This window comes from Lissotriton helveticus, chromosome 1_1 (genome assembly GCF_964261635.1).
Source record: "Lissotriton helveticus chromosome 1_1, aLisHel1.1, whole genome shotgun sequence".
Classification (NCBI taxonomy): Eukaryota; Metazoa; Chordata; class Amphibia; order Caudata; family Salamandridae; genus Lissotriton; species Lissotriton helveticus.
The window spans coordinates 238,331,493-238,358,661 of record NC_136057.1 but is presented as its reverse complement, the minus strand read 5'-3'; the positions used below and the strand labels follow the sequence as shown (position 1 = coordinate 238,358,661).

At 46.0% G+C, this 27,169-nt stretch overlaps 1 protein-coding gene across 1 annotated transcript; it reads right to left on the bottom strand.

The window, feature by feature from the left end:
* Nucleotides 1–170: 170 nt before the first annotated feature.
* LOC144768765 (olfactory receptor 5J3-like) lies at nt 171–25,703 on the bottom strand. Its single transcript, XM_078652684.1, has 2 exons — nt 25,672–25,703; nt 171–1,133 (listed from the first exon to the last, which is right to left on the bottom strand). Exon 2 carries the CDS (start codon nt 1,113–1,115, stop codon nt 171–173), a length of 945 nt encoding a protein of 314 aa, XP_078508810.1. The 5' UTR covers nt 1,116–1,133; nt 25,672–25,703.
* Between the last annotated feature and the right edge of the window lie 1,466 nt (nt 25,704–27,169).

The window sequence follows — 27,169 nt, the reverse complement described above, 5'->3', positions numbered from 1 at the left end:
CATGTGCACTTATGGTAGTGTGGCAGTAGGATTTATTTCTTCAAACTTTGTAACTACCTGACATACACAGCATTACATCCTTATTAATTTTAGAAGCCTTAGTTGTTTGCGGTATATGGTGTGTAGTGTGTTCATTTGTATTTGTGTTTGAGTAAAAAAGGATTACTCTTTTAGCGCATTTCTCCATGCAAAGATATCCTGTTCATTACTTTTCTCATGGCATCTTTGACGTCCTTGTTTCTCAGACTGTAGATCAGGGGGTTTACCATTGGAATTACTACTGTATAGAACACAGAGGCCACATGGTCCTGCCCTATGAAATATTTTGAGCTGGGTCTGATGTACATGAATGTGAGAGTTCCAAAAAATAGAGTGACTGAGGCAAAGTGGGATGAACAGGTGGAGAACGTCCTCCATCTACCTTCTGATGAACTGATCCTCAAGATGGTGCAAATGATGCATATATAGGATAAAATAATAAGAACCACTGCCAGTCCTATAATGCAGCCACCCTCATAAAGCAGCAGGGCCACATTAAGAGTTGTGTCAGAGCATGCAAGTTTTAACAGTGGAATCACATCACAGAAGAAATGGGTGATTTCATTTGAGCCACAAAAAGACAACCTTAGGATACACATGCTTTGAATCAGAGATTGCACAAAGGTTACTATACAAACAATAACTACACTGTATGTGCAAACTTGCTTGGTCATAATTGTAGTGTAAAGCAATGGTTTACATATAGCCACATATCGATCATAGGACATCACTGTCAGGAGAAAAATCTCTGCAGTTGCCATCCAGGCAAAGAAAAAAAACTGTGTCACGCATCCTGAAAGTGAAATAGTTTCCTTCACCAGAAAGGTGTCCAGCATTTTAGGTGTGATGACGGAGGAGTAACAAAGGTCTACAAAGGACAAGTTACTAAGCAGAAAGTACATGGGCGTGTGTAGGCGAGGAGAGATCCTGATCAGTGCCATTATACTGACATTGCAAACCACTGTAATGATGTAGATAAGAAGGAATAAGACAAACAATGGGAACTGCAGCTCTGGGTCTTCGGTGAGACCAAGGAGGATGAATTCTGTCAATGAGGTCTGGTTGCCACCTTTCATTTCTCCAGAGGAAGGGACCTGAAAGGAGAGAAATATATGTTTTTATGATGAAGATCCTATGTTTGTGTGTGTAATTACGAGGCTGTATTTATTTCATGCATACAAACTACCCCTTTGTGCATATCATGCATCATTCACTAATATGAAAACACTGTGAAACAAATCAGACTGCACATTCAATTACAGTTGTGCATAGTCAACCAAAAGCGCAGACCATGTGAATTATTTTTCGAGTCGCTGTATTAAACTGTATACTTCTATAAGGTATTGTGAAAGAGATTCGTATAACAGAAAAGTGGAATGACAAAGGAACCTTGTAAATAGAATTACCTTCCCATAATGGAGAATACTAAAAGCTAGGGAGTCTGTTTGAAATGAGTGAAGCTGAAGAGGAAATTTGTTGGGAAGAAAGAGGATGAGATAGCTTGAGATGGTAGGAGATATGCATCAAGGGTTGTCAGATTGGGTGAATTAAGGGTTGGGGCTTGAAAGAAGGCAATGTATGGTCAACTGATAGAGCTTTACCAGAGCAAGGCAGGGAGCGCCTGGTACCCACATCTAAAGATGAACCCAAAGAGGATGACACACAGAGACCAAAAAACATATGAGAACACATACAACCCACAGAACAAACATATGGATAAAAACAGTGAAATATGTAAACAAAAAGGATGGTGGGCCACCAGTGTCGGCTTCAAACAATCAATCAAACTGTATTTATATAGCACAGCTTATCACCGGTGAAGGTATCCAAGCCCTGGGTTGCAGGTCTCAATCAAAGAGACAGGTCTTGAATCCCATTCCAATGGTCTGCTAAAGAGGTAGATGTTCCATGGTGGAGGGTAATGGTGTTCTAGGATCTGGCAGTGAGGTAGAAGAAAGAGCATCCTTCGGTGAGGCAATGTCAGTGAGAGGGCGAGGCGAGCAGAGCATGGGTTTCTGGGTGGATAGTGGAAGTTCAGGCTGTGGTTCGTCTATGTGTGCCCTTGGTCATGTAGGGCTTTGTAGGTGTGGGTCAGGATCTGGAAATGGCATCTCTTCTGTTTGGGGAAAGAGTGGAGGCCTCTCAGGTGCTGGGGGATGTGAGTCCTTTTGGGTCGGTTGAGGATCAGTCTGGCTGCTGCCTTCTGGATAGTCTGGAGTCTTCTCATTATTTCGCATGTGGTGCATGAATAGAGGGTGTTGCTGTAGCTTAGACAGCTGGTGATGAGAGCCTGCTTCACTGTTTTCCTGGTGCCAGTAGGTAGAAATTTAAAGATTCTGTGGAGCTTGCGGAGCATCGGAAAGCAGGCGGAGGAGAGGCCATTGAACTTTTGTTTCATAGACAGTTTGCTGTCTTGGATAATGCCAAGGGTTCAGGGGTGATCTTTCAGAGCTGGGTGGATCAATGTTCCAATGGCCACCAGGAGTCATTCCAGAGGGAGGTGTGGCTGCAGACAATTAAGGCTTCAGTTTTGTCTGTGTTGAGTTTCAGTCAGTTGTCTTTCTTTCAGGCTGAGACATTCTTCGTGCAGTTCTGAAAGATGGTTTTTGTCATTGTGGGGTGCGCTGAGAGTGAGAGCACAAGCTGGGTGTCGTCAGCAAAGGATATGATGCTCATGTTGTGGGCTCTGATGATGTCTGCTAGTAAAGTCATGTAGATGTTGAAGAGGGTGGGATGGATGGATGAGCTTTGTGGGACATCGCAGATGGTGTGCTTGGGCTCTGCGGTTTAGGGAGGAAAGAGAAATCTTCTGTGTGCATTCCAAGAGGAAGGATGCAAGCCTGCTAAGAGCATCATGTTTGATTCCGATTGGGTGCATTCGGTTCATGTGTTTTTGTGGGGAAACTGGGTCAAAAGTAGCGGAGAGGTCGAAAAGGATAATGTGAGCTGACTCCCCTCCATCGAGTAGGGCGTGGATGTCATCTTTCACAACAATAATGGCCGTTTCTTCTATATGGGAAGGACCAGGAGCTCTGGTCTGAGCAGTGGTGGCCTGAACATCTGAAACCTGCCCCGCTTCCGAAGGAGGCGGTAAAGAACCTGGGTCGTTGGTTCGACTCCGGATTAACATTTGAGAAGCAGACCAGAGCTGTTGCTGCTGTCTGCTTTGGGCTCTTGAGAGGACTGAGGCCTTTGCTTGGTCTCTTTCGCCCAGCGTTCGCCAAACCATCATGTAAGCCTCCATTCTTGCGAGGCTTGATTATGGCAACGCCCTATATCTAGGTGCCAATAAGGCAAGTATCAAACGACTGCAGAGGGTCCAAAATGCGGCAGTTCGCATGCTAGTGGGACTCCCAAGATCTCAATCTGTTGCGCGAGTGCTTCTGAAACTGCACTGGTTGCCGATTGCAGCCCGTATTCAGTTTAAGGTGCTATGCACTGCACACAAAATCCTGAAACAGCAAGCCCCCACTTGTCTATCAGGCCTGCTGAAGCCCTATTTGCCTAGGCGCATTTTGCGCTCTGCACACCATGGTCTGGTCTGTGTCCCTCGAGTGAGGAAAGCAAGGGCTGTGGGTCGCTCTTTTGGTTTTATGGCAGCTAAACTTTGGAATTCTCTTCCAGTTAGCATTCGAGCGATTCCCAATCTTCTGAAATTTCGGAAATCATTAAAAACATGGCTGTTCCCCACTCTGTAACTTCTTGCACTTGTTAGTCTCCCCGATCTCTCTGACGGTCTCTGGTTGCGCTGGGTCGCCTCGTCGCTGGGGCAGCCATGCGCATTAAAAATCTTGTATAAATAAATAAATATGTTTTGATGCTGTGGTTGGCTCCGAATCCTGATTGGGAGGGGTCTTGAAGGTTGTTTCCCTCCAGGTATTTGGTGAGTTGGAGGTTGATGGCCTTCTCCAGGTCTTGTGTGGGAAACAGGAGCAGTGAGATGGGGCTATAGTTCTGGAAGATGTTGGGGGTCTCCACTGCCTTGTCCAGGTTGGTGGAAGCCTTGGGCTGAGAGAGACTGAAGGCGTTGGTCCATTGGTACTGAGTGACCTTGGCCCAACTGCAGAAGAGGGCCCTGTGGTGGTTGGGGGTGGTGCAGGGGGATCCATTGATGCTAAAGTGTACGATGGAATGATTGAACCGGGTGAGTTCCGTGGTGTGACTGTATCTAATTCTGTTGCTAGAAATGAAGATGGGGTCCAGTGTGTGTCCAGATCTGTGTGTAGGGTCTGAGACCAGCTGTGTAAGACTGATATTGTCTATTTGTTCCAGGAGGTTGGTGGATTTGGTGTCTGTAGGGTCATCTAGATGGAAGTTGGGGTCTCCCAGGAAAATTAAGTGTTTGGGTTCAGTGGTGAATTTTGTTTTGGCATCACTAAGGTGAGTTTGTGGCACTGAGGGTCTGTATGCGAGAGTGCTTCTGATGGTAGTTTTGTTGTTGATATGGAGATGGAAATTCAAGTGTTCCATGAACTGCGTGGTTTATTCTACGTTGGTCGTACAGATAATTACTTCCTTGTGTATGATGGCACTGCCAACTCTGTGTCCATTGGTACAGTTACAGTGTTTCATCTTGTAGCCACTGGGTGTTGTTGTGGTAATGTCTAGGGCTGAACCAGGGGTGAGTTAGGTCACTGTCACCCAGACTATGGTGCCATGTTTGCACAGTGATCTGACATGGATCAGAAGGCAACGCAGTTGATACAGTGGGGCTTCGGCTGGTGGGGATGGGTAGTGCAGGATCCTGCAAGTGCATTTGGAAGTGAAACTGCAGCGGATACAGGTGAAAGGTCCTGCTGTGGCGCAGGGACATGTGAGGCAGCAGTTGTTGTTGAGTCTGGGCTCTAGGGCATGGAATTCTGTGGCAATGTACCTGTGGGAACCCATAAGGCCAGGGTTCCTGGTGTCTAGGTGTGGTTCAGGCACAGCATTTTGGCAAGGAGTACAGGCACCTTGATTGGGTCATGTTTCGTTCTCCTCGTAGGCACATCAACGAGTGTGAGATCTAGGGTGTCCGGGTTCTCAAGGACTGTGTAGTTCCTTTGCTATTGGTGATCATGGAGCTTCGCAGGGGGTGACCAGCAGGCCTGATTTTTATGTCCTAGCACGGTTGAACCTCTTTTCTGCTGGCGGGCTCAGCAGGCGAGCTCCACTTTGTGGGTCCTCTGTGTTTAGTTGATGCAGTCTGCTTTTTGGTGCTGCTCTTTTTTGCTGGGTCCAGGAAGCAGAGGGTAGTCCGTATGTCTTCTTTACAGCCCAGTACTGGTCTATGGACTGTGTGCATGGTACGCCATGTTTGTGGCTTGTTCATATTTGTAGGCGAGGGACGCACTGGCCAGTGAGGCTGTGGTTCCTAGGCAATAACCCTGGGATCCACAAACTTCAGGGGTACTCTGTGACTTCAGGACTTCTATGATGCCCCAGTGAAAGTCCAGCACAGGTCCACTTGCCTTTGGTCAACTGGTCTCCCATTACAGTGCTCCTCTGCAATTGACTACAGGTGACTGTTTCTTTCTTGCAGGAGGACCACAGTCAACTTCAAAGATGGACACGTGTCCTGGCAGGCATTTTGGCATTCAGTGGCAGGCAGGTAATTCCGGGCAGCTGGGCTCGTACAAGTGCACTCTTTTTTCAGTTTTGGGGTCCCTGCTGCTAAACACTTCTTATGTCCTGGCACTAGATGATCCTTTCTCCACAAGTGGATATTGCAGGGACCGTCCTCCTTGAAAGTCCCTCGGGTCCAGAAGGTACAGACCAGTCTTTGATGTAGCTTCTCTTTGCTGAATTCAGGGAGGAGCAGGGCTATCTTCCTTCATTACTGAGCACAAGTGGAGCTCTTCTTCTACTAGTAGGCACAGCAGGCACTGTCCTCCATCCCAATCCCTTGAGTTCTGCAGGTGCAGTCCTTCCTTGGTGCTGCCTCCCTTTGCTGGGTGCAGCAGGGCAGTCCTTCTTCTGTCTTCTTGCCGGTCCAACAGTTGTCTGAGCTCTGGGGTTCATGAAGTGCCACTTTTATGCCATCTACTCATTTGTGGGAGAAGAGAACTGGCTAGCCAATGGGGGCAGTTGTTCCCACAAGGCTATCCATTCAATTTCCTAAAGTTTCAGGCCTCAAACAATCCTAGGACACCTGTTTCTACGCTATACCAAGCTGACCTAAGCCTTCTTCACTTGTGATGAGACATGGGCATACCACTAGGGTATCCCTAGCACAGGCTTCTCCAACGAGTATCTTGTGAGCTACTGGTAGCTATCCCGCTACCTGTTAGTAGCTCTGCTGCATGCAGCTAAGTGAAATAAATTAGAAGCAGCTCGCTCCTCACGCCGCACGGCTCCTCCTGGGTGCCCGTGACTCTGCCCCACTGATGCCGCTGCCGGAAGTTTGCCCCTGGTGACTGTATTTCTGCATTCTGCACTGTACCGCTAATTCTGTGTTTTCTTCCACCTTGGCATTGTATTTTGTATCTTGTTTTCCGTTCTCAGGTGTTCCTTTGCGCCCCTTGTGCCCCTCCCCGCTTACCGCTTCCTGCCGCTGCTCCCCTGCGGCCCGCCCCCTTTTGCCTTCTGTGTCCCATACCCTTGTCCATTGGCCGCCCCGCTCCCGCCTCCCAGCTGCTCCACCCTCCCACTTCGCCTCTTATGGAGGTCGCCACGCGGAAGCGCAGCGGACGCGTGCAGCCGGCGTGCCACACTACGACTCCAGCACCATCCACGCATTCAACCCCGGACGATACCACCCAGCCAGAAACCGGTCCTAGGATGCTTGATTCCGGTCCAGGAAAGACTGGACTGTTCCCATGAGGCACAGGGTCAAGGCTGATTTGCATATGGCCATGTCTGAGCTGGGGTGGTGTCGAGTGCAAAAAAACGATGGATTAAGGCCCAGATCTCTGTACTGGGGTGAATGTATGACGTTGTACTTCATTCTGTCCATCAACTGTGTTTTTTGCATTTGTCACCCCGAGTGGGATGGGTATGCTCAGACGTGAATTCCATGCTCTCCACACCACTGGAGTCAAGCTATCCTGGCTGAAGACGGCTGATTGCCAGAAACCGGTCCTAGGATGCTTGATTCCGGTCCAGGAAAGACATGGCTTGGCAGTGCGAGCTGGACAGTTCCCATGAGGCACAGGGTCAAGGCTGATTTGCATATGGCCATGTCTGAACTGGGGTAGTGTGGAGTGCAAAATAACGATGGATTTAGGCCCAGATCTCTGTGATGGGGTGAATGTATGACATTGTTCTGCATTCTGTCCATCAACTGTGGTTTTTGCATTTGTCCCCCCGAGTGGGATGGGTATGCTCAGACGTGAGTCCCATGCTCTCCACACCACTGGAGTCAAGCTATCCTGGCTGAAGACGGCTGATAGCCAGAAACCGGTCCTAGGATGCTTGATTCAGGTCCAGGAAAGGCATGGCTTGGCCGTTCGGGCTGGTCTGTTCCCATGAGGCACAGGGTCAAGGCTGATTTGCATATGGCCATGTCCGAACTGGGGTGGTGTGGAGTGCAAAAAAACGATGTATTTAGGCCCAGATCTCTGTACTGGGGTGAATGTATGACATTGTTCTGCATTCTGTCCATCAACTGTGGTTTTTGCATTTGGCACCTGAGTGGGATGGTATGCTCAGACGTGAGCTCTCCACACCACTGGAGTCAAGCTATCCTGGCTGAAGACGGCTGATAGCCAGAAACCAGTCCTAGGATGCTTGATTCCGGTCCAGGAAAGACATGGCTTGGCTGTTCGGGCTTGACTGTTCCCAAGAGGCACAGGGTCAAGGCTGATTTGTATATGGCCATGTCTGAACTGGGGTGGTGTGGAGTGCAAAAAAACGATGGATTTAGGCAAAGATCTCTGTACTGGGGTGAATATATGACATTGTTCTGCATTTTGTCCATCAACTGTGGTTTTTGCATTTGTCACCCCGAGTGGGATGGGTATGCTCAGACGTGAGTCCCATGCTCTCCACACCACTGGAGTCAAGCTATCCTGGCTGAAGACGGCTGATAGCCAGAAACCAGTCCTAGGATGCTTGATTTCGGTCCAGGAAAGACATGGCTTGGCTGTTCGGGCTGGACTGTTCCCAAGAGGCACAGGGTCAAGCCTGATTTGCATATGGCCATGTCTGAACTGGGGTGGTGTGGAGTGCAAAAAAACGATGGATTTAGGCCCAGATCTCTGTACTGGGGTGAATATATGACATTGTTCTGCATTCTGTCCATCAACTGTGGTTTTTGCATTTGTCACCCCGAGTGGGATGGGTATGCTCAGACGTGAGTCCCATGCTCTCCACACCACTGGATTCAAGCTATACTGGCTGAAGACGGCTGATAGCCAGAAACTGGTCCTAGGATGCTTGATTCCGGTCCAGGAAAGACATGGCTTGGCAGTTCGAGCTGGACTGTTCCCAAGAGGCACAGGGTCAAGGCTGATTTGCATATGGCCATGTCTGAACTGGGATGGTGTGGAGTGCAAAAAAACGATGGATTTAGGCCCATATCTCTGTACTGGGGTGAATGTATGACATTGTTCTGCATTCTGTCCATCAACTGTGGTGTTTGCACCAGGCCACCCAAGGGCCTTTCACCTGCCGGGACTGCAGATTCACCAGCATCCAGCTCACCAAACCACCAAACAGAGAACGCAACCACCTCCGCTGCATCCTCCTCAACACCCGCTCCGCTCGCAAGCACGCCATCGAACTTTGGGTCCTCCTAGACTCCATCGCCCCTTATGTCGCCTTCCTGATGGAGACCTGGCTGAACACCACCTCAGCGCCGGACTTCGCCATAGCCATCCCACAGGGATACAAGATCTCCCGCAGAGACTGCACCAACGGAGTTGGAGGGGGAATCGCCATCGTCCACAAAGACACCCTCAGAGTCTCGACCAACACCGACATAACCCTCACCATGGCCTAGCACATGCACTTTCAGATCCACACCGACCCCAACACGACCCTCAGAGGAACACTCGTCTACAGACCACCCAGACTAAGACCACAGTTCAGCGACGCCATCGCCGACCTCATCAACACCCACGCCCTCACCTCCACGGACTACATCCTCCTCGGGGACCTGAACTTCCACCTCGAGAACAACAACAACGCCAACTCCACCGCCCTGATCGACAATCTCGCCAACCTCTGACTCAGATGCGTCCACTTCACCTTCAGGAAACCCACCACACACCACCGCACCCAACAGCTGCCACTCTGCTGCTGGGGCAAGGTCACCAAGGATCAACTGACCCCCACCCTCGCCCTGAGACCACCCACCGACCCTAGCGACCCGACTCCGCCACCACCAACCTCAAACAGTGGATCAACAACTGCGCCAACACCCTCGCCCCTCTCAAGATCTCCACAACCAACCACACCAACAAGAAAGCCGCATGGTTCATCGGGGACCTCCTGACCTCCAAGCACACCTGTCAGAAGCTGGTGAAGAAATGGCTCCGCGACCGATCGCCAGACAGCCTCACAGCCTACAAGAACGCCACCCGCAGACACCACCTAGTCATCCGGACCGCCAAGAGGACTGCCTTCAAGAACCGCCTAGACAACAACGCACACAACACCAAAGAGCTCTTCAGCATCGTGAAAGAATTCTCCAACCCCAGCTCCAACACCAACGACATTCCACCATCACAAGAACTCTGCGACTCCCTGGTCACCTTCTTTCACTGCAAGATCACCGACATCCACGACAGCTTCAACTGCGACACCCCCGCACCCACCACCAAGACCACGATCCCCACGACCTCCACCCACACCAGTCGCCTGACCACCTGGTCTAGCGTCAGCGACGAAGACACCATCAAAACCATGAACTCCATCCACTCCGGATCCTCTTCCGACCTGTGCCCTCACCACGTTTTCAACATTGCCAGCACAACCATCGCACCCCACCTCCGGAAAACAATCAACATCTCCTTCAAGACAGCATCCTTCCAGGAAAGCTGTAAGTACGCCGAGATCAACGCCCTTCTGAAAAAACCCAAGGTGGACCCCAAGGACCTCAAGAACTTCCGGCCCATCTCCCTGCTTCCGTTCCTGGCAAAAGTGACGGAGAAGATTGTCAACAAACAGCTAACCCGCTACCTCGAAGACAACAACATCCTGGACCCCTCCCAATCCGGGTTCCGCAACAACAACAGCACAGAGACCGCGCTCATCGCCGCCACCGACGACATCAGGATCCTGATGGACAAAGGAGAAACAGCCGCCCTCATCCTCCTGGACCTGTCAGCTGCCTTCGACACGGTCTGCCACCGCACCCTATCAGCACGCCTCCATGACGTTGGAATTCAAGAGAAGGCCCTGGCCTGGACCACATCCTTCCTCTCCGGCAGACATCCGGAGCGTCCAAAATCATCTGCGGTGTGCCACAAGGATCCTCCCTTAGCCCGACGCTGTACAACATCTACATGGCACCTCTCGCCCACGTCGCACGACAGCACAACCGCAACATCATCTCCTACACCGACGACACCCAGCTGATCATATCCCTCACCGACGACTGCCAAAGTCAACCTTCACAGAGGAATGAAGGCCGTCGCCGACTGGATGAAGGACAGCAGACTGAAGCTGAACTCAGACAAGACGGAGGTCCTCTTCCTCGCACCCACCCCATCAGCCTGAGACGACTCCTGGTGGCCCACATCGCTACGCACAGCCCCATAACCCACCGACCATGCACGCAACCTGGGTTTCATCCTCGACTCCACCGTCTCCATGACCAAGCAAGTCAACGCCGTCTCCGCGTCCTGTTTCAACACCCTCCGGAAGTCTGCAGGATCTTCAAATGGATCCCTCCCGACATGAGAAAAACCGTCACCCAGGCCCTCATAACTGGCAGACCAGACTACGGGAACGCCCTCTACTCAGGAACAACAACCAAGCTCCTGAGATGACTACAACGAATCCAGAACGCCTCGGCACGACTGATCCTCGACATCCCCCGACGCAGCCACATCACACCCCACCTAAGAAGCCTACACTGGCTCCCTGTCAACAAGAGAATCACCTTCAAACTCCTCACCAACGCACTACATAACACCGGACCAACATACCTCAACAACCGGCTCAGCTTTCACACCCCCTCCCGCAACCTCCGCTCTGCCACCCTCGTCCTCGCCACAGTCTCTCGTATCCGGAAAACCACCGCCGGTGGCAGATCCATCTCCTACTTCGCCGCCAAGACCTGGAACACTCTCCCTACTAGCCTACGACAGACCCAGGACCTGCTGGCCTTCAGAAGACTTCTCAAGACCTGGCTCTTCGATCAGTAGCGCCCCCCAGCGCCTTGGGACCTTCACGGGTATGTAGCTCGCTTTACAATTGCAGTGATTGATTGATTGTTTGAATTAATATATGTTTACTACATCTGAACAGTGTGCATTCAGGGTGGAAATGGTTGAATTTCCATTATGAATTTAAAATGGACATTTGAGCAACAAAAATCAAACGGTGTTTGGGAACACTCATTACTAATATTATTAATTTGGTGGCAGTGGCACTGCAGCTACGGCTGATATGCTTTTCCCATGTAGAGGCGTTGCACTTGACAATGCATTATTTGCATTACTTTTTGAAACCTTTCCAGAGACAGAGGTGATCACTGCTGGTAAGCTTGCACATGGTAGCAGCAAATGTAACTTTGTCTTATGTGGTTACTATTACATATCTAATATTATTAGACGTTCAGGAAGATTTTCACTGAACATAAGTAGCTCTTATTACAGAAAACGCTGGAGACCTCTGTCTTAGCATAATGAACCACTCCTGATAGAAATCCATTTCTGCAACAGGTTTTCCCCCTGTGCAGGAAATGCCAGCTTGTCTGCCTACACAAAGAAGCAGCCAGGCAAATGTGTGATTGCCGCTTGCTTCATTGAGACAGTAGCTCTTTGAAGCTGGGCATTTGCCAAACTGTACTTATCATTCTGTAGGATTGTACAGTGGTTGTGTTTAATATTCTCATGAGGAATGTAAGGGCCCCACATTTATTCAACTCTACAGGTGAAGAGGAAGTCTACGAGTTCACCCTAGCATCTGGTGCCAGAGTGCCTTCGTCCTCACTCAAACTATTTGGTTTGCAAATGTATTTGTTCCACAATTGTCTCAAGGAGTACATATTCAACAAAAAGATGAAACAAGACAAAAGGCATAATATTTAAGTATTGACTTCACATTCACCAACTGCAGAGAATTGGATAATTTTCAGCTTAAATCTATTATGGGGCTTCTAAGCCCCCTAATAGATTAGGGTAGTCATTCGATGGACCTCCACTGACTGAAAAATCACCTCTAGATTATGATACATAATACTCGGCCTCAGATGCAGTATCAGTATCCAGAAGTGCCATCTATGTTAACTAATTAAAACTTTTATCTCTTTATATGTGCTAGGTAGACTTCAGATATGCATGTAGAAATGCCAATGCACTGAGATTGCAGTGTGTGTGACGTAACCTGCAAATTAAAATACAATGCTGTGAAAGTGAGAGTTTACTGGAAACATAATAGAGAGAAATACAACAGTTGCCCTAATAAAACAAAAAGGACTTAGCTTTAGGCACTTTTGCAAAATAGGAATAACTTCACCAAAGAAGCTGAAAACCAATATTACATACATAGATACACACTACAAAGTAGCCTATGCATGGGGATGGATCCCCACGGCAAAATTCCTACATAAAAGAAAAAAACATTTTCTATTTAAGTAGACAAGCTATGCAATTCGCTACCCACAAACACAAGATCCACTGAGAGCTATCTCTGCTTCAGAAGATTAGTCAAGAGCTAGCTTTTACCTGCATGATGACTATACTCAAAAACAACTTTGTGCCACAACAGTATACCGCAGACATGACAAAATATGCTTCTCATGTTAAGGAGATGATGTTGTCATTATACATGTGCCATTGTACATTGAACTCTGCTTCCTGTTATAATCATTACATATTTATACACACACACACACACACACACACACACACACATGTGCATATCAGACTATGTCATCATTGCTGCTTCTATGTACATATATTTGCATAAAAGGGTATACGCCTACTACGAAAAAATTAAGAACGGTCATGTGTTATTTGGAAAACAAATATTGCACTACAAGATAAAGGTGCAAATCAGACCATGTAAATATTGCTGCTTTTAAGTACATATGGGTATTTTGATGGCTATTCTACAGCCATTGAAACATTACTAAGTGTCATGTGAATGTGTAAGTTAATTTCAGTTGTGTTACAAAAAAAATTACAACCTTCAACTTCTGTCCCATTGTTCCTATATCTGAGTCCTCCAACAATCTTACTACTATGTACTCCCAAACAACCTCCTCAAACTTCCTCCCCCTTCTTTAGCCATGTCATCCAAAAAAAACAGGATCATACGACCGCTAATTACAACAAAATTACTAATCTACTAACTTTGAAACTCTAATCCTGCAAAGCACTTCAGAACCACAGCACATGCAGTAAGCCTCACAAAAATACAATGTATAGTTATAATAAAAAAAGAATGGATTTATGGATACAGACTTCAAGTCCACTTAATAAGTTGACCCTTTGGTGACGCAATCAAATGAGTTAGAGGAAAGACTTGACTAGCATCAACATCTCATAAATACTTGGCATTATTTTAGAAAATCTTCTACTGGTTGATGGAATATTTCTTTCACCATGGCAATTCACACAGCCCTCTTTGGAATGTCAAACCCACATAAGGTGATAGGAGGAATGCTTGCAATGTGTCTTACCATTGGTAATTGCTATTGGTAGCACTCAATCCCTCCAATGCCAAAACCCACTTTTGCAACACCATGACTGATGTAGCCAAATGGATGAAGGACAGCTGCCTGAAACTCAACTCTGACAAAACAGAAATAGTGATCTTTGGGGAGAACACCTCCTCAAGGGACCACAGTTTGTGGCCAGCAGAATTCGGACCAACACCCACACTGACATTCCATGCACATAACCATGGCATCATCCTCGACAGACAACTGACCATGAAATGACAAGTAAACGCAGTTGCCTCCTCCTGCTTCCAAACCCTCCACAGAATCTTCAGATGGATTGCATCATCATCAAAAAACACAGTCACAAAGGTCCTCGTCACCCACCGCCTCAACTATCGCAACGCTCTCTCAGCCGGAATTTTCACCCAGCTACTCAAAAGATGACAAACCATACAGAAAATCTCACACAGACTCATCTTGGACCTCCCCAGATGTACCCACATCACTCCACACCTCAGAAACATCCACTGGCTACCCATCCAGAAGAGGTGCCAGTTCAAGATTCTCACACATGCATACAAGGCTCTACACAACCTAGGACCAACCTACATTAACCATCAACTCAACTACCACCTACGCGCAAGACACCTGGGCTCCACCACTCTCACCCTTACCCACAACATCCAGATCATTTGCAGAGACATCAGTGGCCGCTCCTTCTCGTACATTGCTGCCAAGACATGAAACCGCTTGCCCCTCTACCTCCGAACAACATCCTCCCTGGCAGTCTTCGGAAAGAAACTCAAGACCTTAGTTTTTGAAGGAGACACAGCACGCTCAGCGCCCAGATACCCTTAGGGTGAAAGTGCTGCGCTACACAAATGCTGATTGATTGATTGGAGCCCAGGTCCACCCTGAACCAGGAAACAAGCAACCCAAAACGGGTTTCTCCCATTTTAGGGCTCATTAGTAAGGTATAGCTTGGTTCCAGTGGCATAGTGATTATGGGACCTACATCTGGGCATATCTTTGCCACTTAGAGTGGTACATCAAACATTAAAAAAAAAGTGGTGGGTGGAGTGTTTCCACATTTTCTACCCAGTGGCAATAGCTCATTATAGCATTGCAGCCCATTACTCTTTTGGGACCGAGGTCACCATAGATTAGACCCAGCCATGTGCTAATCACCCTCAACGTCACCCCAATGTGGTACAGTCCAGTCCTCATAGGTTGAGGTTATTCCCCTTTAACCCCAGTAATGTATCCAGTAATGCCCAGCTGTGTCCAAGTTATGTCCAGCTATATCCAAGTTATTTATATAAATTGAGAAAACTGAAAAATGTTATATAAATTCTGTGAAATCATTTAAATTATCCTGTAAAAACAGGCTTGCCTTCTTCCAGGCTTAAGAGTGAATTATGAGTGACACTCAGTCCCGGTTCAAAAAGTATATTCTGTGGCAGTCATGTTGTTTCCATTTTTACATGAGGGATACATCTGAGTATGGCCTGCTGTTTTCCAAAGCATTCTCTGTAAGTAGCTACTTCTTACTTCAGGCTTAAGTGTTAAAAACTCATGTTTTCCCTGGAGTAAAATATGGCTACTCAAGGGAAATTGCTTTGTGAAATCTTTTTTGCATTTGTCCTGATACTATCTCCAGGGAGTTTAGGGGTAAATCACAGCTACTCGGGAAAAAGGCAAACATATGCTTAGTAAAAGCTTTTTGATTCAGACCAAATAAAGCATTGACATTTCATGGAGAAAAAATGTGTCAGGTGTCAATGGGCAATGCAGATTATCAAAATCCAATGTGTCATTCGTGTTTATACATATAATGCAGTGGGTGAAAGTTATTGCTCCGTGATAGCCTCCAATTTTTTATTAATGATAGCATGAAGTCTATCGCCTGCAGGTACTCCCAACCACCAGAGTAAAACAGTAGAGAGCAAGCTCCTTATCCTTTGCAGTACAAACATTAAATTATGACAAAAAGTCCCAGGAACATGATTAGATGCAATGTTATTGTTAATGAAGAAATACAAATTAAATTTCACAAATTAAAATGCAGCATCAAGCATGCTTTAAAGTTCCGTAGTAAGTGAAAAGGTGCTTGTGACCCTCTTGGAATTGTTTTGTGGCATATACCCGTACCCTTGTAAACGACAGCCGCTGATTGTTGCCTCAGTATGCGGGTTTCACATTTCTGGTAGAAACTCCCCATATGAGGGCTCCATCTGTCCAGGATTCCAGTTAATTGCCACTTTGATTGAAAATAGGAGCTAACCCTACTCCGTCTTTTTGTCTCTCTAGTCCCATAGTCACCTATGAAACTCTCCAGGTACATTTTTATCAGTCCTTGAGAAAGTCTTTGTAACTGCTTCACTTGGTACTTCAGCTTTTATATAATTTTTCATTTTCAGCCATTAGGCATCTATCACCTTACGTTGTGTTATTTATGTCCTGATGATGACCTCCAGTCATGCAGGTCGAAACGCCATCGATTTGCATATGCTAAATTTGGACTTTTGAATTATGACGTGATTTTATAAATTCCTTCATAAATGTATTGCCTCATGCATAACTTGGCTCTGAATTCTTGTCCAATATGCTGTTGCATTCTTTGTTTTTTCACTTGTGCCATTTTAATATTTATTATGGTCGATGCTACATTTTGATTTGTGAAATAAAATTTTCATTTCTTCGCTAACAATATAAGTGCATTAATTCATGTTCCATGACTATTTATTAATAATTAATGTTTGTATTGGAATTAATTTACTTATTAAAACGCATCCCTAGTTTGATTCCCATTATGACATTGTTGTATGCTACTATGGGGAATGGTTGTTAAAAATAAACTTGTTTGTAGGCACACACATGCTAGACTACACATTCTAATTTACATCTTACAAAGGTGCTGCTATGTATCCCTTTATGAAGTTCTGTTCATTCCAGGGAATGCCTTTCTGCAGTAATATGTATTGTGGGTTTCATAGCAATCTTTGTCCGTTTACTAAAAACAGTCCTCTGTGGTGCTGTATGGCAAATCTGCTATAAGGCTCGGGTAGATTGCATTGCCTTCATGATGTTGAATCAGTGGCGTAACGAAACTTGAGAGGCCCGCCCTGAAAACTACATGGAGCCCCCCCATTCTCCGTGCCATTCTAGAGCTCTCATGCCAGCGACCCGCCATACTACAGTGGATGCGGGGCTATTGTTACGCCACTGTCACCAATGCAGCCGTTATAAGTAACACTGGATGGTGGAGTTAAAGGTTGGGCTTAGTCTGCCAGCAGGTTATCATAGGGGGTGGTCCATTCATTACAGGGTCCCTGCTATCAGTAGGCCGGCGACGTTTGCCCAATTTTAGGTGGGTTTCCTGATGCAGACTCCCGTAATGATATACAACATCGGGCCCAGTCATCGTTCAGTTTTGACAAAAGTGCATCCACTGTTCTTTCTTGTTTCCGTTTTAAAAATTAGACAATGCGACAATGCGGTATTTCAAAAGAAGATGTAACTACAAGGAGCACATTTTGATAATACATGTTTATTAGTAGACAATAGCAATCTTAAGAGGCATTGCATAGCTTCATACACACTTTGACCCCAATTCCATCACAGTCTCTCTCTCTCTCAGTCAGTCAGTCTCTCTCTTTCAGTCAGTCAGTCTCTATCTCCATTGCCTCTCTCAACTCGGTCCACTCTATTTCCACTGTCTCTCTCTCCACTCTCTCTCCACTCTCTCACTTTCTCTCTCTCCACTCTCTCTCCACTCTCTCCCTCCACTGTCTCCCTCCACTGTCTCCCTCCACTTTCTCTCTACTCTCTTTCCACTCTCTCTCTCTCCACCCTCTCTCCCTTCTCTCACTCTCTCTCTCTGCTGTCTCTCTCCACTCTCTCTCCACTCTCTCTCAACTTTCTCTCTCCCCAATATCTCTCCACTATCTCTCCACTCTCTGTCCACTCTCTCTCTCCACTGTCTCCCTCCACTGTCTCCCTCCACTTTCTCTCTACTCTCTTTCCACTCTCTCTCTCTCCACCCTCTCTCCCTTCTCCCACTCTCTCTCTGCTGTCTCTCTCCACTCTTTCTCCACTCTCTCTCAACTCTCTCTCTCCCCAATATCTCTCCACTATCTCTCCACTCTCTGTCCACTCCCTCTCCACTCTCTCTCTAATCTCTCTCTACTCCCTCACTCTCCACTCTCTCTCTCCACTCTCTCTCCACTCTCTCTCCACTCTCTCTCCACTCTCTCTCTCTCCACTGTCTCCCTCCACTCTCTCTCTACTCTCTCTCCACTCTCCCTCCAATCTCTCTCCACTCTCTCTCACGCCACTCTCTCTCTCGCTCGTCTCCCTTTTCTCTCTCTCTACTCTCTCTCCACTCTCTCCTCTGTCTATCCACGCACTCTCTCTCTCTCTCCACTGTCTATCTCCACTCTCTCTCTCTCTACTCTCTCTCCACTCTCTCTCTCTATCCACTGTCTCTCTCCACTGTCTCTCCTCTCCACTCTTTCTCCACTCTCTCTCTCCACTCTCTCTCTCCATGCTCTCTCCACCCTCTCTCCACTCTCTCTCTCTACTCTCCCTCCACTCTCTCTACTCTCTCTCCACTGTCTCTCTCTCTCCACTCTCTCTCCACTCTCTCTCCACTCTCTCTCCACTGTCTCCCTCCACTCTCTCTCTCCTATCTCTCCACTCTCTCTCCACTGTCTCTCTCTCCACTCTTTCTCTCCACCCTCTCTCTCTACTCTTTCTCTCCTATCTCTCCACTCTCTCTCCACTGTCTCTCTCTCCACTCTTTCTCTCCACCCTCTCTCTCTACTCTTTCTCTCTCTCCACTCTCTCTACTCTCTCTCTCTCTCTCTCCACTCTTGCTCTCTCTCCACTCTCTCTCACACTCTCTTACAAAGTAGTGTGTGTTCCATGGGCGTCCGCAGAAATGTTTTGGGGGGGGGCACATTTTTACTTTCATCATCATCCCCCTTGCACTCTTCTCCCCTCTGCCTTGTACCCTTCTCCCCTCTGCCTTGGACCCTTCTCCCCCTGCCTTGCACCCTTCTCCCCTCTGCCATGTACCCTTCTCCCCTCCCTGTTACACCCTTCTCCTCTCTGCCTTGCACCCTTCTCCCCTCTACCGTGCACCCTTCTCCCCTCTACCTTGCACCCTTCTCCCCTCTGCCTTGCACCCTTCTCCCCTCTGTCTTCTCCCCTCTGCCTTGCACCCTTCTCCCCTCTGACTTGCACACTTCTCCCCTCCCCGTTGCACTCTCTCTCCACTCCCTCTCTCCACTCTCTCTCCACTCTGTCTCCACTCTCTCTCTCCACTCTCTCTCCACTGTCTCTCTCTCTCCACTCTCTCTCCACTCTCTCTCACACTCTCTTACAAAGTAGTGTGTGTTCCATGGGCGTCCGCAGAAATGTTTTGGGGGGGGCACATTTTTACTTTCATCATCATCCCCCTTGCACTCTTCTCCCCTCTGCCTTGTACCCTTCTCCTCTCTGCCTTTGACCCTTCTCCCCCTGCCTTGCACCCTTCTCCCCTCTGCCATGCACCCTTCTCCCCTCCCCGTTACACCCTTCTCCTCTCTGCCTTGCACCCTTCTCCCCTCTACTGTGCACCCTTCTCCCCTCTACCTTGCACCCTTCTCCCCTCTGCCTTGCACCCTTCTCCCCTCTGTCTTCTCCCCTCTGCCTTGCACCCTTCTCCCCTCTGACTTGCACACTTCTCCCCTCCCCGTTGCACTCTCTTTCCACTCCCTCTCTGCACTCTCTCTCCACTCTGTCTCCACTCTCTCTCTCCACTCTCTCTCCACTGTCTCTCTCTCTCCACTCTGTCTCCACTGTCTCCCTCCACTCTCTCTACTATCTCTCCACTTTCTCTCCACTGTCTCTTTCTCCACTCTCTCTCTCCACCCTCTCTCTCCATCCTCTCTCTCTACTCTTTCTCTCTCTCCACTCTTTCTCTCTCTCCACTCTTTCTCTCTCTCCACTCTCTCTCTCTCCACTCTCTCTCTCTCCACTCTCTCTCTCTCCACTCTCTCCCACACTCTCTCACAAAGGAGATTGTGTTCCATGGGCGTCCGCAGAAATGTTTCGGGGGGGCACATTTTTACTTTCATCTTGCACCCTTCTTCTCTCTACCCTGCACCCCTCTCCCCTCTGCCTTGCATCCTTCTCCCCTTTGCCTTGCACCCTTCTCCTCTCTGCCTTGCACCCTTCTCCTCTCCGCCTTGCACCCTTCTCGGCCACCCCCATGAACCCTCCCCACCCAATGGAGGGGGCTTCCACCTGAAACAATGGCACCATTTTAAAAGCATGATGGACTAGGGCCGGCCATGACTGGTCCCACACCAGACACACTGGCGATCCAGGGAATAGGGGCACGTGCCCCTCCCTTCCCCCCCTGCAGACGCCCATGGTGCGTTCTAACAAGAGTGCTTACCTGAGGGCACCATTTTGCTGCCTCATCCCTTGCCCTGGGGAATGCTGTCTCTGGGGCCCCCCACCCTATCCTTGTCCTTGTCTCTTCTCAGAGGAGCAGTGCCCTATGGGGAATGCTGTCTCTGGGGCGCCCACCCCATCCTTGTCCTTGTCTCTTCTCAGAGGAGCAGAGCCCTATGGGGAATGCTGTCTCTGGGCCCCCACCCCATCCTTTTTCCGGGCAGGCTCTGACTGAAGAGAAACAATGTAAGTTGTTACATTGTTTCGCTTCAGTCAGCGGGAGGGGCTCTGAGCAGGCTGCAGACAGCCTGCAACTGCTTTGGAGGAAGAGAGAACACCCTTTTTTAAATTGTAAAGTTTTCGTTTCTTCTTTATTGTTCCAAGTTCATGTTTTTTTCCTAATGCATCATTTCATTGTTCAGTCCAACAACAGTGTACAAATCATAAGGAGTTCTTCAGCAATAGAAAAAGCCAACAGGTCTTGCCAACACGTGTTTTGTCTGGCACATATGCCAAAGACTTCTTCAGGGCATTGAATTATATTACAGAAATGGCAACGCAAATGAAATGAAAAAGGTCCACTAGTCAAACAACCCAATAAATTAAAAAACCTCAATAGTGATGAATGTTGTTTATCATCAGCTACGGGCAAGTAAAAACATCCAAGAACTCTATAGATATCATGAGCTTGAACCTCGATATAGGAGAGTGTCATATGTCGTCAAGTTGAGCAGATAAGTGAGTCTCGAAGCTCGATAAATCTCATGTGCTCAAACCAGTGAGCAGAGTCACGGTATCGATCCAAAGTGCGTGTTTTCTTACGGCGTCTATGAAATGATGCATTATGAAAAAAACATGAACTTGGAACAATAAAGAAGAATAAAGAAGAAACGAAAACTTTACAATTTGGAAAAGGGTGTTATTGATATGGACATTTACAATTGGTAGCGTTGCTCAGGTTGGAAATTGTGTTTGTGATTTAGGGTAGACTTATGTCTATCCGTTGTTACAACTTTTGGTAGTGGTTGTATTCTCACCTTGAAGCATGTGCTAGCTTGAAATATTTAAGACTTATATACTATTTTGCACATCATTTTTTTCCCTACTGCCCATTTGTTGTGAAGTGTTAGAGGGAGAGAGGATTGCCTTCGTGCAAGCCTCTCTCACAGCTCTCACCGAAGAGCTGAGGGGGTCCCCTTCATTTAGCAGGGCTGCGGGGGCATTTGTTACGCCCATGTTGAATGTCCTTGCAGGAGTGATCAAGCAGTTTATTTGCTGTGACAAGAGATATAGGTGCTCATTTGCATATCTGTCAAAAATACCAAGAACACCTGCATTTGATATGCTACCATCTTCACAATCTTTTAATTATGAATAAAATGAATATTCCAGGTAGGTCGCAGTGCCAGTAGCTTTTGTCGATCATGAATTCTGTAAAACTCTATAAAAGTAAAATAAAAAGCCAGATGTTTTAGGGTCAATGTGCTGTGTGGAGGGAGAAAGTCTAATGTATTAGCATGTAAAACAGGGACCATAGGTGATGAGGTAATTGTTAAATGTCTCTGCACAGTTCACTCAAGGTAAATTGTCAGTAATTACTGTGCTTCATACTAGGGACCGCTTCAAATAGAAAAGAACAAAATGTGCTTCTTGCCATCATGATGTAGGAATCACCTGTGTCCTATATTGCACTGATTGCATAACCTGACATGCACTTTATGATATGAAAACAATAATTCTTGACTTTATTTCTCGATACAAATTACTTTTTACATTGTGTTCATTCTTTTGCTGCAGCCACTTTCAGGCTGCTTGTAATATTTTAGTCAGAAACAGTTGTTCAAATGTTCTTTCATGATCAGTTTAGTGAAAAGATCAGAACATTTTAATTAGTAATTATTTTGCATTCCACTGGACTTCAACAAATAACTTATTATATTCCTATAATACTTTTGTATAATCCAGAATGGTTGTTTTACTATTATTACAATTTGATCGCTTTCCCTTTTTGTGTATGTTGCACGTAAGTGACCATTTTGGAGTTCAGAATCTCAACCAATGGGGATCTCTTAGAGACACTTGGAATCATGGACCATTTAAATGGCTTGTGTGTTCTTTCTTTAGAGAGCATTGGCAGTAGTTGAGAACATTGCAGTGCCCATCACATGCTCAACCGTGTCCATAGGAAGTACTTCACATTGGAGCTGCAGTCTCTTTACTTAAAAGCTGATTTTCTGTATTTCTCAGTGCCAGGCTTTATTTTAAGGTTCAGCTGCTTATTTCAGCTAAGAAGGTACTGGAGCTGCTGCTAAATGGATTTGAATTACAACCTGGATTACCTTTCGTATCCTCTCCAGCACCCTCACCAGTTTCTCAACTATATTTAGTCACCTGGAATAGAAGTGACATCCATGCCCCCTCTGTTGCCTCTGTTTTGAACAGTGCTGCTGCACAATCCTCTTTATTTTATATCCCTTTTTCTCGTGTTCTGTGAATTGGTTCACTTTGTTCTTTTATCCAGGTTGTAATGCAAATACCTTTTGCATTGCCTGGTTCCTGCCTATGAGGTGTGTTCCCAGATGCTAAATGTAACTTATTCTGGTACAATGAAATTCACTTTCCAGTAATCCTAGTATCCGGTCAACAACCTTCCACTATCACCAGGATCCATTTTATTGCCAGGAATGTCATTCGTCCGTGTCCCAGGAGCCCCATCTTGAAAGGGACAGGTATTTGTTTCTCTCAGTTTTGGAAGTGTTGGACTACGTTGAGCATGAGGTTACCTAGTATTGCTAATGTGTTATGAATTCCAGTCCTTAAGTCCTTTTTTCATACCTTCAAGCTGATTTCAGCTTTGATTTAAAAATGTCAGGGAGCCTCATTCCTTAATTCAAGGGTGCCACCGCTGCTAGGCTTTAAAGGAAAACAGGCACACTGTACTAGCCTTGTACTCTCAAGTATTGTCATGGTCCTTCATAGAAATTATGACAAGCAGCATCTTGTACTCAATTGGTCCATTGCCACAGTGCTTCCAATGACCAGCCACAAGGTGACTTCTTTGTGAGAAATTATGTCAGATGATTGTTGCGAATTTAGAGGTCTATTTAGGAGTCACCTTGCTGTGCTGTGTGACAGGAAAAGGGCACTAATCCACTGTATTTAAGTCAATATGATATATTATTGTCTTTTCCCCTGTGCTGGCGCCCTTTTGGCAGCCTAGCGACAAAGCAGATACATTTTCACTATGTGGCAAGGGTGCCTGCATTGCTTGCAGGATTGTTTTTGCGCAGGAAGGGACACTTTCCTGCACACAAACAATCCTTAGTGGCATACTCCTCTTTGTAGAGGAAGTAACAAGGAAAATAAAGCTCTCCTCATGAGGCTTACCTGAGAAGGCATATCTTTTTGGCGCATTCCCAGGTCTACCAGTTCTGGTAAATCCTGGAATGCATCAAAGCCATGGGAGTTGCATGGGAATATCCACAAAAGCCTGTAAAACTTCTTTCCAGGGCAGAGTAAGGCAATGCAGTGATTTTTGCTGCTTTGCCCTACTCCAGGGCAAAGTGGCATTGCGTGGCTTCATGAATCACTTGTAAGGTTTAAGATGCTCTTGCACCACCCTACATGGTGCAAGATCAAATCAATCAGGCTCATAAATAGACTCCTTAGTTATGATGTTCCATAGCAAATGACACCATATTTTTGAAGTCTATCCTGGTTCCAGCATGGATATCCACACATGTATAATTTGGCAGCTGTAAAAAACCCTCACCATGGTACAAAATAGTTTATAGTCAGTGCTATGCTCATCCCAGGAACAATTGGCACAATGGTCTTGTCTTTTTTAACCACATGGATGCTGCAAATATTTCTCTGCTGTGCTGCAGATCCTTCTTTCCCATTGTTCATGACGAGCTCAGCTTGGGTCCGGTTGCTGTGCTTTCAAAATTGTAATTTTCAGTGAGCTAACAAGTTTGTAAATGCTACATCTTTAGCGTTCCTTTGAACAATATTTTGCTCTTTAATTTTAGGTTTGTGACATTGATCTCTTTTTTCCCTTTGGTAGCTCAGTGTCCCCTTCTAAAATATTCTTCTTTTTTGGATGTAGATGGTGTGCGAGATTACGTGCCCGCCAATGACATATTGTTCAGAGTATCCTCCTCCTAAGACCAGCCAAAAGCTTTAGAAGCATGCCTCCACCCTTCTTGCATTCAATCTCCTGCCTGGTCCATATATGTGCTTTATATCCCAACAGAGACTTGACTGAACCAAGCATGTTTGCCAATTCAATGTGCGGGCTCATCCAAGCCAGGACGATTTTTCTTCACTTTCTAGGACATGTAGTCATGCAACACCACTCAATACAACACCATTCCATACAACCTCACCGGGCAACATAGTTACAATCCCCATAATACCACTCAACACCACATAATTCTACTTCAGCTAATAAAACACCACTCAATACCACATAAACACATCCCCAAAAATCCACTCTATACCACAAAACAATCCACATAAAACACTCCATACCATCCCACATAAATCAACTAAACGTAATTTAACTCTCTACCACACTGTTCCATTTCACATATTCAACTCCACACAAATCCATTTTGCACCACATCATTACAATTTAAAAGAACATTCACCCCATGACACAATTTCACTGCACACCACATAGATCACATTTTCAACAAATAATTCAACATCATTCCATAAAATTCAACAGCGCACCCCATAATTACACTCCACTACATAACACTATACAACACAAAATACCATTCATCATAATTAGACTCCATTACACACAATCTCACTCCACTGAATTCCAATGCACTCAAAAACATAATTACTATCCTAATCCACCTGCACACATACTTTCACTACCCAAATTGACTCTACACCATACAATTCCATGCTACACAATGTCACAACTAACAACATTGCCGCCATCGAAAGGCCTGCACCGCCACATATCTTAATATGGATGGCGGTGCCCACCATATAATGCCCGAGTTCCGCTCGGCCGGCAAACGTCAGCGTTACGATTGCCGACTGGTGGAAATGTGGCTAACAGACTTTCCGCCCGCCGCGGTACCCCCGGGGGATAAATGGCAGGCGGGCGGGAGTTATGGCGGGTGGATCGCCACCGCCCGCCATCATAATGGCCCCCAAAAACATGTTGTCCATAATTAAGGGGTCAATTATTCCTTTGAGCCTCCCTACAGGCAGTGCTCACTGGGTCGGTATTTAGCAGGGAAACCTTTTCAAAGATCATAATTGTTGTGAATGAGGAACAAGAAGTTGGATAAATATTGAAAAAACTACCTCTCATCTGTAGTTTTTGCGTTTTCAACTCAATATTGTGAATTGTAAATTTTTATATTTTAATTACAATGAGGCCCTCGCATTGGAAAATGCCATCTTACCTGTACAATGAGATCAGAGACTGTAGCTGTTCCCTGTAAGAAAAAGGCAAATTGAATAATTTGCTTGTCCAGCTTTTAAAAATGAAGTAAGACATAGGCTAATTGACTAGCTTGCTTATCCTGCTTTTATAAATGAAGTAAGACATAGATGAAGCAAGACATAGGCTAATTGAATACTTTGCTTGATTTGCTTGTCCTGCTTTTGTTAACGTAGTAGCGAGTCCTGTGGGCTATAAGGCACACTTAGGGGTAACCATTCTACATGACAAAGCATGTTTCTCTGAAGTGACAGTGCGGTTACGTTGTAACTTGAAGGCCACAATGACGAACATGAGGCCACTTTTCTACTGTTCATATATGTTGGTGTTTTAAATGTACACTGCAGCCCAGATATGACATTTATCCTGAACACCACTAGTTTACTCTGAGCCCTAAATTAATGAAAGGTAATTAATCTAATTTGGTATACCTATATAAATGTAATGTTAAAGAAAATATAGTACACAAAGGGGAAGAAATCCAGGGTGACCACACAGAAAATGTTATGTAGCTACAGTAACCATCATAAGTTGTACCTTTAGTGTGCAATTTAAAATCGGGTGTTTCTTAATTCCACAGCACGCGGTGCAGTCCAACCCATCTCTTAGTATGATAATCCTTCGCTGTAAATAGCCTTTTCTCTCAGCAACTCAGCATGCACCATCTCCCTAGTCTTCTTGAACCACAGGTTTATCGATTGGATAAAAGGGCCCAATTGTTCTGCTAACAGCATGTCTGCACAACTGGAACTGAATAGAAATACAGTCAAGTCAGTGCACACTCCTGACTATATCTTTTCCAAAGTATGAGTAGGGCAATGCCTTGATTGACATTTTCACAATTGATGAACACATTCAATAAGGCATGCTCTTGGTAACAACATTCAGAACCGAACTTAACAGGTAAAGTATTATGACAAAGAAGAAACTGCATCTTTTGAAGAACAAAATAGTTGGACTTCTCAGATCATAGTAAATCATGACACATTGCATCGTTGTATCAACACATCAATGAGGTTGTAGCATTGAAGCTATAGAAGAAAGGTTTTACCATTTCCTTTATTTGCCACACACATGCACAGTTCTAAGCTATAAAAAAGGCCCTTTCATTAGCTACGCTCTTTACATTGGGTGCTTTCAAAGGCTCCACAAAGTGGAGGGACTTATGTTGTCTGTGACATTGTTGTAGTCACCAGTCAAATTAGAATACAAATAAATGTCCCTTAGACATAATCAAATCAATATATTTATTAATCAAGCAAACAAAACACAATCAGCGCAGATCATATATAACTTGAAAATTCTTGTTATTTCAATATAGGAAATGCAATGTATCAGTTAGAAATTGAACCCATATACACCCAAGATCAAATTAACCCCGCTGAATATCCCTTCTAAAAAACGAACAGATACATTACACATGACACAACTTTCTAAAATAGCAGCCTAAGAAGAAGGTA